The sequence below is a fragment of the Nycticebus coucang genome, chromosome 12 (assembly GCF_027406575.1).
Source record: "Nycticebus coucang isolate mNycCou1 chromosome 12, mNycCou1.pri, whole genome shotgun sequence".
Classification (NCBI taxonomy): Eukaryota; Metazoa; Chordata; class Mammalia; order Primates; family Lorisidae; genus Nycticebus; species Nycticebus coucang.
In genome coordinates, this window is record NC_069791.1 from 25,191,350 (window position 1) to 25,205,257 (window position 13,908).

General features: G+C 40.3%; 1 protein-coding gene across 1 annotated transcript in view; it reads right to left on the bottom strand.

Annotated features, from left to right (window-relative positions):
- Window positions 1-13,908, bottom strand: part of LRRK2 (leucine rich repeat kinase 2) — a 155,047-nt gene that overhangs the window by 40,188 nt on the left and 100,951 nt on the right. The window contains exons 39-41 of the mRNA XM_053557282.1: window positions 11,373-11,473; window positions 8,133-8,323; window positions 1,951-2,111 (exon numbers count right to left, since the gene is read on the bottom strand). Of these exons, the coding sequence (XP_053413257.1) occupies window positions 1,951-2,111; window positions 8,133-8,323; window positions 11,373-11,473 (453 nt within the window). The remainder of the gene's footprint in view (window positions 1-1,950; window positions 2,112-8,132; window positions 8,324-11,372; window positions 11,474-13,908) is intronic.

The window sequence follows — 13,908 nt, forward strand, 5'->3', positions numbered from 1 at the left end:
CCCCAGATTATTCCTTTTGTGCGTATGTGTATGTCTCTTTTTTAAATTTCAAATTAATATTAGGGTTCAAATTTTTAGATTACATTGTTCTCACTTCCAAGGTAAAGTTCCGGTTGTAAAAGAACCCCTCACCCGGGGGTGTGGTATCCACTCCCATATTGTGCCCATTCAGTGAGATCCCCACCAAAGGCCCTCCCTCCTTCTGTGAATCATGCTTCCCTCCCCTCCCCCATACTACTGAAAAACCCAGAGACAGTGTCAGTTAGAACATATACTTTGAAGGGCTTATGAGGCTGCACTCTATGCCTCAAAGTGTACCTGTACCAAAGAGAGGACAGGCATTTGGAGCAGGAAGAAAACCAGGCATTGGAACCTGGGAACGTTGGCTTACTGAAGTATTTAAGTTGGGTGGGCAGGAAACAAGCTAGAACTTTTCCCTAAGTGAAATGTCCTCTGGTGTATTTTCTTGTGTCTTAGATATGGTGTTTTAATGGAACTGCAACCATCAAGATGAGTAAAGCCATCTGCAACATTGTTTAACCAATGACTTGCTATAGAAGGAGTCCTCAAAGATAGAGCTGTCCTCCCCCAAACAGACATCAACCCCTGATTTTCTATTCCCGGCTCAAACTGAAATATTAAAGACAAGATGTCTGTGCAGATCACTGCCCCTGTGGCCATTTCTTACTCATCAGACTTTGAGATCTCAATGAACCTGAGAAGAAGGGGAGAGGGAGCTGAGAAAGGGAGGGAGAATCTTAGTGGGTTAGATGGTGATGTGGGAAGAACATGGCTACAGGTCAGACCATGAAAACACAAAAGTGCAGGACGGCACAGAAAGTAAATCTTCACTAGCAGTGGAACTGGTTCACGGCAGCAGTAACAGGATGATTAAACAGACATGACAAAAAAGCACTGGGCGTGACCCTAGGAAGGAACACAAACACAAGAAAATGTGCCAGCGATTTCTGGAGCTCACAGACATAAGAGCATCCAGAGTGGGGATGTTCCACTGCACGTAGTAGCCTTGGCCATAGTGGCCCCTGCTATACAGGGCTAAAAAGAGAAGCTACATTATGTTTAAGTATTGAAATACTAACAACTTATAAATCATGAAGAAAGAAAATTGAAATCTAGTGTCTACAGTCCTAAAATCCTGTATCAACTTGTAAGAAGGAGAAAGCATGCTTCCATCAAAAACAGTATGAAGAAGGAAAACTCCAGGTTCAAAGACCATATGTAAAGCCTTTGGAGCCAGAAGTACTTAGCAATTTATGCTTTTTTACCTTTAAGAAAGTTAATAAGGATGCATATAACATACATTATACCAATCTTTAGTAGGGTAAGGGCCAGCCCCCCATATTCAAACTTGCATATCTTTCTGCATATTCACATGAGCAAGAGCAATAAAGATTTTACTAAGTTTCAAGCCAGTCCAGGCAGGTTTTGTCACTAAGTTATTACAAATTTGGGGGTTTTCAGAGCCTTTGGGTTTCACAATTATGAAAAGGAGCTTGTGGATCTGGATTTGATTTACCTCATAAATGACCAAAGTAGGTAGATTAAAACCTTGTGCTGTTACTTTTTTATCACCTCTGGAGTATTTAAAGATTTCAAGAAACTAACTTTTAAAAATATAACTTGACATCAAACATGCGCCCTTTTACATTCAGTTTTTGTCCTGGGAAATTGTATCACTTGATATACTTTTTCTTTTTTTTTCGCTTTACACAATACGATGACAAAAATCACTATGGAATGGTCACGATTACTCAAACAATGACTATCTATTCACAGTTTGATAGACTACAGTCCCCTTTTGACTCTCCTCAACTCACAGGTAAGGCCACTGGTTATTTGTCATGCGAACAGAATTATCTCGTATGCGTGACCCCCTACTTGGTGACCTCCCTACCTGGTGTGTGACCCCTCTACCTGGTGCTGCCCTACCTGGCGTGCCCTCCGACGTCTTGATGCCCATCCGGCAGCAATACTGAGCGATCCCATAGTCGGCAATCTTTGCAATGATGGCAGCATTGGGATACAGGGTAAAAAGCAGCACATTGTGGGGCTTCAAGTCCCGGTAGATAATCATGGCCGAGTGGAGGTATCTGCCAGAAAATGCACAGGCAATCTTATTAAAATGCAATTGCATTATAATGATTTTTGTCATAATTTCCTTGAATAGGGATGTCCATTGTGCCAAGTGCTAAAAATTCTATGCTAATGTTGACTCTCAACGTCAAGAGAAGTTACAGAAGGAAGTCAAAACACTCAGGTCTAATATTAGATAATGACGTGATGCTTTAAAAAAAAAGGTCAATCTTAAGAAATAAATAATTTAAATTTTAAGAAAAAATGATCTCAGGCAAAGTCCTAATGTTTGGATCTATTTCTTGGACCTAATGTTTGGACCTAAGATTGACCTATTTTTTTAAAAGCATCACTTCATTTTCTAATATTAGACTTGAATGTTTTGTATACCTTAATGATGATTTAAAGGGAATTCTGAATTCCCTCAATGATCGTATGAATATCTTAACTATTTTAAAATGTAAATAATGTTTAAAAAAAAGTTGATAGGATTTTATTGCAAATCCAATTTTTTTGTGAATCCCATTTTTTAATAGTTTAGATTTTTCTTAAAACCACATAGAAGTTTATCTCAGCATTTAAAATTTTCTCTCTTCTACTTACCTTTGATATTTATTTTTTTCTGATTAAAGTGTTTCCTCATGTTTTAGAGAACATATTCTACATTTTAAATGGCAAATCAAAGTATAAGACTATTTTTCTAGCTATTAATTTCTTCCTTTATTTGAAGATACAGTTTACTATAAATCTGATTCTGGGCAGCACCAGTAGCTCAGCCGGTAGTGCGCCAACCACATGCACCAGGGCTGGTGGGTTCAAATCTAGCCTGGACCTGCTAAAAAAACAAAGCAATAGCCAGGCATATTCAGGGGCTGAGGCACAGAGAATCGCTTGAGCCCAAGAGTTTGAGGTTGCTGTGAGCTGCGACACCACAGCACTCTACCAAGAGCAACAAAGTGACTCTGTCTCAATAAAAATAATAAATAAATAAATAAATAAATAAATAAAATCCAATGCTGTTATAAATTAAAGAAAAACACTTGTACTGAGTTAGCATGAATAAAACATTGTGTTGGGAAAGACGATGTTGGGTTATATTAACGTCCTCCTTGTTAAACACTGATCAGGGGAACCAGGAGCCACCAGGGCTGAACATTTCAGGAAAAGAATAAAAACTGGTTAATATATAAAAAAATGAATTTCAGTCAGGCCCTATCTATTCTGGAAGCATGGTCAGAGAGTTTACCCACCCCAACTACTACTGTTACTATTTGCCACCTCTTTTTAGCCATCTGTAATATAAAATTCTCTTCCCCCAACTCTGTCTTCCCTAACCCATGATGTCACATTTACTATGACAGCCCTTCCTGTGATGTCACATATAGTATAATAAGCTACCTTGAAAGAACATTTTTTATAGGACTTATTGGAATTTGTGGCTTTTGGTTTGGGTTCACATTACATCAATCAATATTGACTCCATTACCTAGGACCAACCACTGCAGTAGGGATTAGGAGCAGTGTGGCAGTGACACCCTGAACTTTGCATTGCACGAATGCCCAGAGAATGTGTATCATTTAATTACAGAAGATTCTCTCTTCCAGGATGTAGTTAGGACACTTGACATTAGGCCCATTCATTTCAGTATACCCATTTTTGGCTGAAATTTAAGATAAATATACTAATGAAATTGACTTTAACAATAAGTTCAAGGCTTGGAAGAAAAATTTACTAAGGGCTTACTGAAAGGCCATTAGGTACTGTTACCCTGCTACAGAGACAGGCTGGGAGATTAAGAATAAAAAGGTTAAAGCCATGTCACACATCGTTGAATAGCATCCAAATCCTTCACAATGCATGCCTCTTTTAGTATATTTATAGAACACAGGCTCTTTCTGAATACTTCCCAAAGGCTAAAAAAAAAAAAAAAAAAACAAAATAGTTAAGCTTCATTTGAAGTAATGGCAGTGGGAAAGAGAATATCTAAATCAGTTAAAATGTTGAATTACAGAATTTAATCTTAAAAAGTACAGTCTTCAGAGCTTTTAATGGAATAGCAAACTAGCTTTTGAATACAGATCGTGCCTTCCAGATATAATTCAGCCATAATTTATGAACTGTGTGACAATGACTATTGTCAAATATTTTATTAAAATAAACTGGTCTCTATTCAGTTAAATAGTCATTCTTTAATCATGATTATCATAAGTGCCTAAGAAACCCTTTTCTTCATAATTTAATTTAAATTTTGTCTCATCCTGAATAGAATTATCCTAAAAATAGAATGCATTCATTCATTTAACAAATAGGTCCTAGGCATCTGCAACACCCAGTCATTAAAAGATACACCGTCATCTGTGTATCTCTGATTTTGAGGGGGTGGTCACAATTTGGAAGGATTATGCTTAAACAGCCTTCAAACAGGTGCTCAAACACATGGTCAAACAAGGTGACAGAAATGTGTGCGTACCGAGCCAGAAAATTACAGAGGGGGAAAAACATGGGATGGTGAACTTCTCTCCCACTAGACTGTAAGTTTTCAACCTCAAGAACAATATGATTTCTACCCCCATTTCCAACTTCAGCACCTTATACAATGCCCTATACATGTGAGAGAGGCTAATTTTCCATGGAACAGTTGAGTTTTATGGTAGAAATCATGTGATTTTCAAGCATTGTGCTGTGGGACATTGGTCTGCCATGAGAGCATCTCAAGTGCATTGTGAAAGTTTAAAAGATCATTAACTAAATTAGTTTTGAAAGCACTTCAAAACAAAGTGAGTATATCCTGTTTTTACTCTTTTTTTGAAGTGTGCCATAGAAATTTAACTACAGGTTCAAGCGTGCTGTAAGATAAAGGTTGAAAAATACCAGTATAGATGGTATGGAGCAAATGCTTGAGGAAAAGGAGTTCTCTAGGTAGATGTAAGTTTGTGGAAAGAGAAAAGAAGTAAATGCAATGACAGAGAGACATGAATAAAACTGAAAAATTCGACCCCCACAGCATGGCTGGAATGCAGTGTGGGCAGGGGGGTGCCGGGGCAGGAGGCAGGAGGCAGGAGGCATATAAAAAGGGTCTGACGGGCAGCGCCTGTGGCTCAGCGAGTAGGGCGCCGGCCCCATATGCCGAGGGTGGCGGGTTCAAACCCAGCCCCGGCCAAACTGCAACAAGAAAATAGCCGGGCGTTGTGGCGGGCGCCTGTAGTCCCTGCTGCTTGGGAGGCTGAGGCAAGAGAATCGCGTAGGCCCAAGAGTTGGAGGTTGCTGTGAGCTGTGTGACGCCACAGCACTCTACCCGAGGGCAGTACGGTGAGACTCTGTCTCTACAAAAAAAAAAAAAAAAAAAGGGTCTGACACTACGCCGAGGAGTTTAGATGCACTCTGCAGAGAAGTGGGCACTATCAGGGATTTTCAAGAATCATTAGCTCTTTATTTTAAAAGAGAGATTCTGATAATGCGGGTGGACATGATGGAAACAAGGCAGTCCTGCTAGCAAAAAATAAGTAAATAAAAAATAAATGAATTGTCTAGAAAGATAATTTACACTAGCGTCAAGGACCTGGTGAACCAATGTACACTTGCTTCTGGAGGGTGCGTTTTGCCTGGATGTGAGTGGAAGGATCCTGGCCAGGTAAGAAGGGGATATGGGAGAAAGACAAAACTCATGGCGGAAGGAAGTAACGATGGGAGTTTGGAAAAAATTGAAACACAGAAACTGATGGAGAATGCTGGAGACTACAACTTCATGGGTATCACAGAATTATGATAAAAAGTCTAGAGGAGGGTGGCGCCCGTGGCTCAAAGGAGTAGGGTGCTGGCCCCATATGCTGGAGGTGGTGGGTTCAAACCCAGCCCCAGCCAAAAACTGCAAAAAAAAAAAAGTCTAGAGGCATGGATTAAATTAGAGATATATGCTAATCACTGAAGGCAAGATTGCAGAAGAGGCAACACGTGCATAATATGAGGAAAGTTCTCGGATGTCATGGTAGGCAGCCCTGACTTTGAGGGGCCCAGGGGAGCAGGATTTTATTGTCTCTTTTTGCCTCTGTAGTTGCAGCTCTGTGCTTTCATATATTTGGGGAAATAAACCTCAATGCTGAGTTTTTAAAACATACCTAGTGCCAGGAAAAGATTGATTGTTACTGAAATCCACTACCCTCTTGTGGCCCAGGATCTGAAAGGCTCTCCCAGCATTATGCTAAAAACAAATCAGGCAAATTATTGAAAAATATGCTGACATTTCACTTACATCATCAGAAACCGCTCAATTTGTTATCTAAAATAAGGTTTCAGAGAACTAGAATAAGTCATTTTAGAGATGAATTTTTTCCAAGCAGTACTGAATCTTAAAACGGTAATTCTTCATTTTATAAATGAGCACTTTGGGGGTTTGTGTTGAAGAATTAGGAAAAAAGTAGGGCCTGGAGTTAGGTAAATTAAGGAAAAGTGACCAAGAGGGCTTTGAAATACAAACTAAGCTGTACTTTGCCTTGATTAACTTAACACAAGTTCCCCCTTGTGTTCAAGAGCAGGAATATCAATCCATACTTCAATCCCCGCATCCCAATTCATTTAATAATTTATACGGTTTTCAGTAGTTTCTGGACCCTTTCAGGAAAAGAAATCTACTCATCTAATGTACTTATCATAGTCTCCATGAACTATTAATAGTTACAGCCCCCTGATTTGGTTTGGTTTCTTTCTGGGGTGGGTTATCTGTTTTCCTTACTATGCATTGCATATACTTTTCTGGATACTGCTCAAAAGATACAGTCTCAGCATTTCAAACAGAAGGAAGTAAAGGAAATTTGCACCCACTGCACGGTTACTACGCACCAGGCACTGGTTTCCTTCCTTCCTTTCTCCCTCTCCCCTATTACCAGCATGTATTTTCTCATGGCCACTGCTTTGGGTGCTGGAGACGCAATGGTGAACAAGATGAAAAGTCCCTGCTCTCACGGCACTTAGATTCTGACAGCAAAGACAGACAATGGCCGTAAAGGACATCAGACAGTGATAAGCACTACTGGTGATAGACACACAAAGGGTCATCAGAGACTCCTCTCAGAAGAGAGATCAGAATGAAGTCAGAGTGAGCCAAGAGCACATTGGGAAGCCAAATGTTCCTGGAGGAAATGGTGAAGGAATAAAGGTTCTGGCACGTGCAAGAAACCTCAGAGAGCTGAGTGGCTGAGCACAGTGTCCAGGAAGTGAGGCAGGAGAGGACCGACCTCTGTTGGATCCTGACATGATCCAACATCCAATAGGGTGCATGTTGTTGGCAGAGCTGAAAAGATCTGTGGAAGGATCAGGTGCGCCAGGAGAGAGATCAGGAGTAAAGGATGACTCCAAGGTGAAATAGTGCGGTGACGGGAGATGGAGAACAAGGGAGGAAGGGACATCGAAGCTTTGTCTTCAATTGTTACAAAAGTAATCACAGCTTTCTGCATTAAATATTAATTGTGGTTTACAGACTATTAAAAAATGGGATCAGGTATACAGTTACAAAGTGCATGGAGCAGTGAATAATCCCACTCCTTTTGTCTCCAAAGACCTTGGCCTTCCACTCTGCTGTGCTGTCCCTCCAAGACTCTGGCTGCAAAGCTGGGGGTGCCTCCGGGACACACAAGAAGGCCACGAAGAAGAGCCCTCTGCGAATCACTCACGTCCCCTTCAGAAGGACAAGGGAATCTTTCCTCACTAGAATTACATAACCAACACTTAACTTGATACTTCCAAGCCCATCCTATATATTTTAAGGCACTTTAGCTCATTACAGGGTTTAGATCATGGGCTCTAGAGCAGGATTCTGGGAGTCAAATTCTATTACTACTAGCTATGAGGTCTTCCTGGCCTTCCTGCTCTTATTTTATGGAATCACAAAATTTGATCAGGGAAATGATGGTCTTCATCCAAACTGTTTGTAAAGTGTTACTGGGGCACACTGTTACCCAGAAGTGACTGTTCTCAGAGCCTGAGAGTAAGTTTGGGGTCACGCTTATCATGCACTGAATGGAAAACAATGTGACCCACTCACCGCAAGCCGTCAGCCACATGCAGCGCTATCCTGTGCTGCAGGGTCCTGGTGAGGCTGCCTTTGTCCTGCTGAAGCAGGCGGTCCAAGGAACCCTTGGATGCCAACTCCATCACCAACATTCGAGGGCGAATCCCAGCCGCCAGCAGAGATATCAGGCTAGGATGGTGGAGGTGGCAAAGCACCACCAGCTCCTGCAAAAGTCCAAAGTCGTGTGAGAGTAATACAACCTCAGCTCTCGTGCAGGTGTCTGCTTCTGTAAGGGCCATCAGCATTTTGATCACGGTTTTCTCTGGGTGACTGGACGATAACAGCAAACTTTCCATTTCTGCTTTGAGTTTTTGAAAAATATTTTCCATATTTTAAGTAGCAAACAGCTGGTTTTGAAACTACAGTTGACCCTTGAACAACCTAGGTTTGAACTTTGCATGTTCACTGACACATGAATTTTCTCCCACCTCCACCACGCCAAGAGAGCAAGACCAACCCTCCTCTGCTTCTTCTTTAGAAGCTTTCTCAACGTGAAGGCAAAGAAGATAAAAATTTCTATGTTTCACTTCCTCTTAAAGAATAGAAAATCCATTTACCTTCCATTTGATTTTCTTAACAAAATATTCTTTTCTCTTACTTTATTGTAAGAATACACTATATGACACATAAAACACAGAAAATGTATTCATTGGCCGTTTATGTTAACAATAAGGTCAATGGTAGGTTATTAGTAGTTATACTTTGGGGGAGCAACAGTTCTATGTGAATTTTCAACTATGCAGGAGGTCAGTGCCCCCAGTCCTCAGGTTATTCCCAAATCAACTGTATTGTTTGAATTAAAAATTTAAGGTCTATTTTTTCCCTTCTGCTCTGCTTTTATTAGCACATTTAATGCAGGGACAGTACACACAACATGGTCATACTAGCAGGCCATGTTGATGTCATCTACTGCATTCTGGTTAACCACAGAATCCCTCCCAGCCCAGGATTCTGAGCAGCCACTAGAAATTGGCGGTAACTGGCGTATGAGGGGAAACCTGCCTATAGTCTTTGGTCTACTGACTACACAAGTTTATTAAGGATAATCCCAATTCCACAGAAATATATGCCATCTTCTCCTCGTGAGCACTGTCTAATAACTCCCCATTACTCTCAGGTAAAAACCATGTGCTTCCTTGGCCTCGTGGCCTAACATGATCCGGCCTCAGCCAATTTCCCCTTTTCTTCACCACCCTTCACTACACTGGATTCATCCCCTCCTTGGCACTTGCTCAGCTCCATCCATCCATCCACAAGGTCTTTGCTTTTGCTGATGCCTCCGCCTAGAAATCCCTGTAGCTTTCACGTGGCAGAAGTCTTCTCACCACTCAGATATTAGGTCCAGTGAAACATCCCTCTCCAGGCACCACATTCTGTGAGACTCCAGAATCTCTTTACCACGCTGGGTTTGAGTTCCACATTCACTTTATTCTCTATATATCCCACTTGACTCTGAAGCTGTAACCTCATTTAAATTTATAGCTTTTGTGAAGTTAAATTGATTCCTATTTTAAACTGTGATCGCTGCAGAAGCTCTGCTTCCTAACAACCAGCTTCAAAGATGTGGAGTAGTAGCGCCAACTGCAATTGTCAGGAAACTGAAGTGTGGAGAATTCTGCAGGCTCAAGAAGAGAGGCTGAACACGCTGAGTGGGGATTTTCCCAAACCAAAGCTTTAGACTGCAACTGTATGTGCTCAGCAGGTAAGATCCTTTTATTTGTTTTATTTTATTTTTTAATGTCCATGTCTGAGTATCTCAGTTGGTAAAAATGAATAAGTCAGGTTTAGCTCTGCCTGCTTTCGTAGGTACAGAAAGAGGTCTGATCCTAATTTTCTGCTCTGGAGAAGTAACTCACCAATTACAAAGAGAAAGATCAAGACAGTAGACTAGATCTTCCCCCATGCATGACTCCTGGTGGAATGCCCCTCCACGGTCATGTTTCTTTCTTGTTCTTCCATTTACAGAGAAGCAGCATATTATACAAACTCTTCAAGTTCTTGGTCCTCCCCTTGGTTTGCCCACCTGCCTCCCTGCTCATCAGCCCTCTACTCATTGTTAGTGTAGATTTCCACCATGGATCCAAACACTCTTCATAAAATATGAAACATATGCTCAAGACCAATGACCAAAGTAAAAAAATCAAATTATATAACAAATTGCCTGTAGACTGAAAGAGACAGTGCCCAGATTTTGTTAACAGACTTATTCATGTCTACAAAATGTTTTAACTTCATGCCAGAATTTTTGTTACTAATAATCAGACATAATTGTTTCATTATTCAGAATAACTAATATAGGATAACTATAGATTTTTTAAAGTTTACCTAAGTGATTTAGATTCAGCCACTAAGAATTTCTTTTAATAAAGCAAGAGCAAAAAGTGAAGAAGAAGAAATTCGAAAATACAGTTGAGTTCTTACAGAAGGTGGAAAAATTAGTACTGGATCTTATGTCCCTTCTCACTCAAGTCAGTATCCTTCATCCCCACTGTCAATAGAAACTAGGGGGCTAAAAGAAAGGGAGAGATCCTCCCCAGTACCCCAAACAAAAGACAATACTGGAGCAGCCTAAGAGTCCTAAGAGTCCCTGACTTTTGCTGAGGTACCAAACCCTCACCCATGCAGCCTATGGACTTCAGGTCAAGGATAACTGACCCCAGCAGCAGCCTCAGAGAACAGGTGGGACTATCGTAAGTAATACCATCCTCATGGCCACAGTGACCAGCTCAGGGACACCAAGCATTACCCTGAATATTGTGCTTACTGAGAAAGGAATAGGTGACTCAACTGAGACCAAGAGAAGGGTTTTTTCATTTAATAGAATATGATATAGGGATGGCTTTTGGTTTCTTTGAAACACACAACCTCAAAAGAGGTAGCTTCTTTTCTTCTGTCCCTATGATATGTAATTGTGAAGCCTTTTAAGTAGCAAGGTTCTAAAGTAAAATAGGGAATGTGAGTCTTACAGAAAGTTTCCCATCAAAGTCAAGTATCACAATTACAGGAATTCTCAAAATACTATCTTTTCTTCATTTTTCAACAGGAGAAATAACACAAAACTTTCTATTCCATGAAGAAAGGGCAAAGTGGGATTTCATAATTTAAATTCATGTGAACTTTTAAAGTCGGTATTTTCATAATTGCATGCAAAATAAGAGTCTAAAAGATGAACAATACGTGATGGAATGGAATAGGATTAATTGGGTTTCTTACTTGTCTCAACAGCCTCAGTGATGTATGTTTATTAAAAATCTTCACAGCCACTTCTTCTCCTTCATAGGCTGCTCGATAAACGGATCCAAAACTGCCATCACCTTTTGAAAAGAAAGTACAAAGCACTTAAGTTAATCTGTCCAAGCAAAAGAAAAACTAAATCGTATCTGTTGTATGTGTGAAGAGAAATTTGACCCATTGTCCTACTGATCGACTCTCTTTCAACACCTCCTCATCCTTCTACTCCATGAACTCAGTTACGCCTAAAAATTCTGTTCCAAACTCTCGAGTCTTCCCTCTACAAATGTCCTGCTCAATTACTTCACTCCTGTGACTTTTTCCACCCCTACATGTAGAGAGTTTTCACTTATAGTCACAGGTTACCTCCTAAATGCCATCCTCTAGTTCCAACTTTGTGCTGGAGATTTCCACTGGTACACTTTTCCAAATCTCAATCACCTTTCATCAAAAGCCACGTTCATCATCTTTTCTATTGTTTCTCCTTCTCCAAGCTCAAGTCCAGTAGTTTTCCTCCTAGTCCTGGACGAACAGCAGGAGCTTTCTAAAGATACTAATGTCCGGACTCAAAGATTCTGATCTAATCAGTCCCGGGACATAGTGGTCATTGGGGTTTGTTTGTTTGTTTGTTTGCTTTTAATTCCCCTGGTAATAGCTAGGAGCAAGCAGAGTTGAGAATAACTGCTCTAGTCAGACTGGAACAGCCAAAGTTTCCCGAACGTGCTTTGTACCTTGAAGCCTGCATACTCTTGCTATGTCGTTCCTTGAAGAACTCTGCTACCCCACCAACTCAACCTGCAGAGAGTAGTTCACCAAGCCTACAAGGCCCAATACATTTCAGGAAATTGAGGCCTGCCTCACAACCTGACCATGATCAGCCCCATGCACTATTATTTTCCCCTGGCAAATTTGTACCATATTCATGGTTCTCATATACAACCTTAAAACACGATCACCTGACTGAAATAAGTTAATAAACACAAAAAAAATCTACAAGGAAATAGGACAACACCTTGTTATTTCTAAGTGATGAAATTAAGCTTCTATGGGAAGCTTCTACCTAACTGTGTATTTTCAAAATCTCCGTAATAAGCATATTATTTTATGCCCAGAAGCAATGTATACTAAACTAAACTCATTTGAATGACTTTTATATTTCAACCAGGTTGTAGATATGTGAAGAGTTATCTTCATCTTATCAGTCTTAATATCCTCTTATCCTGTCCCTCTAGTGCTCAATAAATATTCAACTTTTAAACTTATTGTGTTACTATTGTCAGTATTGAAAGAGTCTCAGAGAACAACAAAGGCTATAAGCACAGTTAGGTATTGGAATAAAAAATAGGATTGGGTAAACCAGAGAAAAGAGAAGAAAAGCAAGTGGAGGAAGGAAGGCGAGGATGGGTAGGAGAGAAAGAAACTTAAATAACAGGTGCATTCTATTCTGGCTCCCCGCAATCTGGATAACTACTGATAACAAAGGGAAATTTTAATGTGACAGAGAGAGAGACACCCTATAGGAAGATATATCAAAGAGGGAGTAGAAAGAGGTCTTCATTGTCCTCTGAGACTCTCTCAATACTGACTGCAAGTAGTGATTTTAAATTTTTAAAGCCCTTTCCTATTTGAAAATCACTGCTATCATTACTACATTAATGTGGCATATGGACTATCATATCCTTCAGGCAACCACAAACTAAAATAGGTTAAGAACTGCCTTTGTAACCTTGAGACACCTAGATGGGAAAGAAAATTGAAGACAAGGAAACCTTCCTAACCCCATCAAATCACACCATTAAAGTTCTTGTCTATTGTGGGTGTCCCCAAAAATTAGTCCGTCAAAGAGACGATATGCCACACAATTCTTCAGATGCATGAACAAAACCCCTTAAGTTAATATTTAAAAATATATTCACAAAACAAGTTCATTCACATTTATTAAAGTGTGTCATATAAATCGCTGAAAATAGTTGCCACTATTTGGGGAGGAAAAGGTCAACAGAAAGCCTCTATTCACTTTTTCCCTGCAAGAAAAATGTGTCTTGGGGGCAGCTTGCCAGGAAAAAAGTGATGATCTGGGGAAAGTTCCCAGATCAACATAGCAAAAACGATACTGGGAGTCTCTACCTATAAAATGCTTTTAGACTTGTTGAGGTCAGTGGTACTCAACCCCAACCCCCATCTTTGACAATGTCTGGAGACATCTTTGATGGTGGCCTCTGTTGGGGTAGAGAGGGAAGAGAGATCCTACTGACATCCTACTGACATCTAGTGGCTAGAGGCCAGGGACGCGGCTAAACATCCTACAATGCTCAAAATAGCCCCAGTAACGAATTCTCCAATGCAAAATGGCAACAGTGCAAAGGCTGAGATACTCTGTAGATTGCTTTCTGTAAATAAACATGAGATTTGTGAGTTTATGGAATATGGAGCTAGAGAAGGAAGAGTAACCACGTAAGCATTTTCCCAGCTGTGTAAGTAATTAAAAACAAAACACAGATGTTTCAAAACAGCCTTT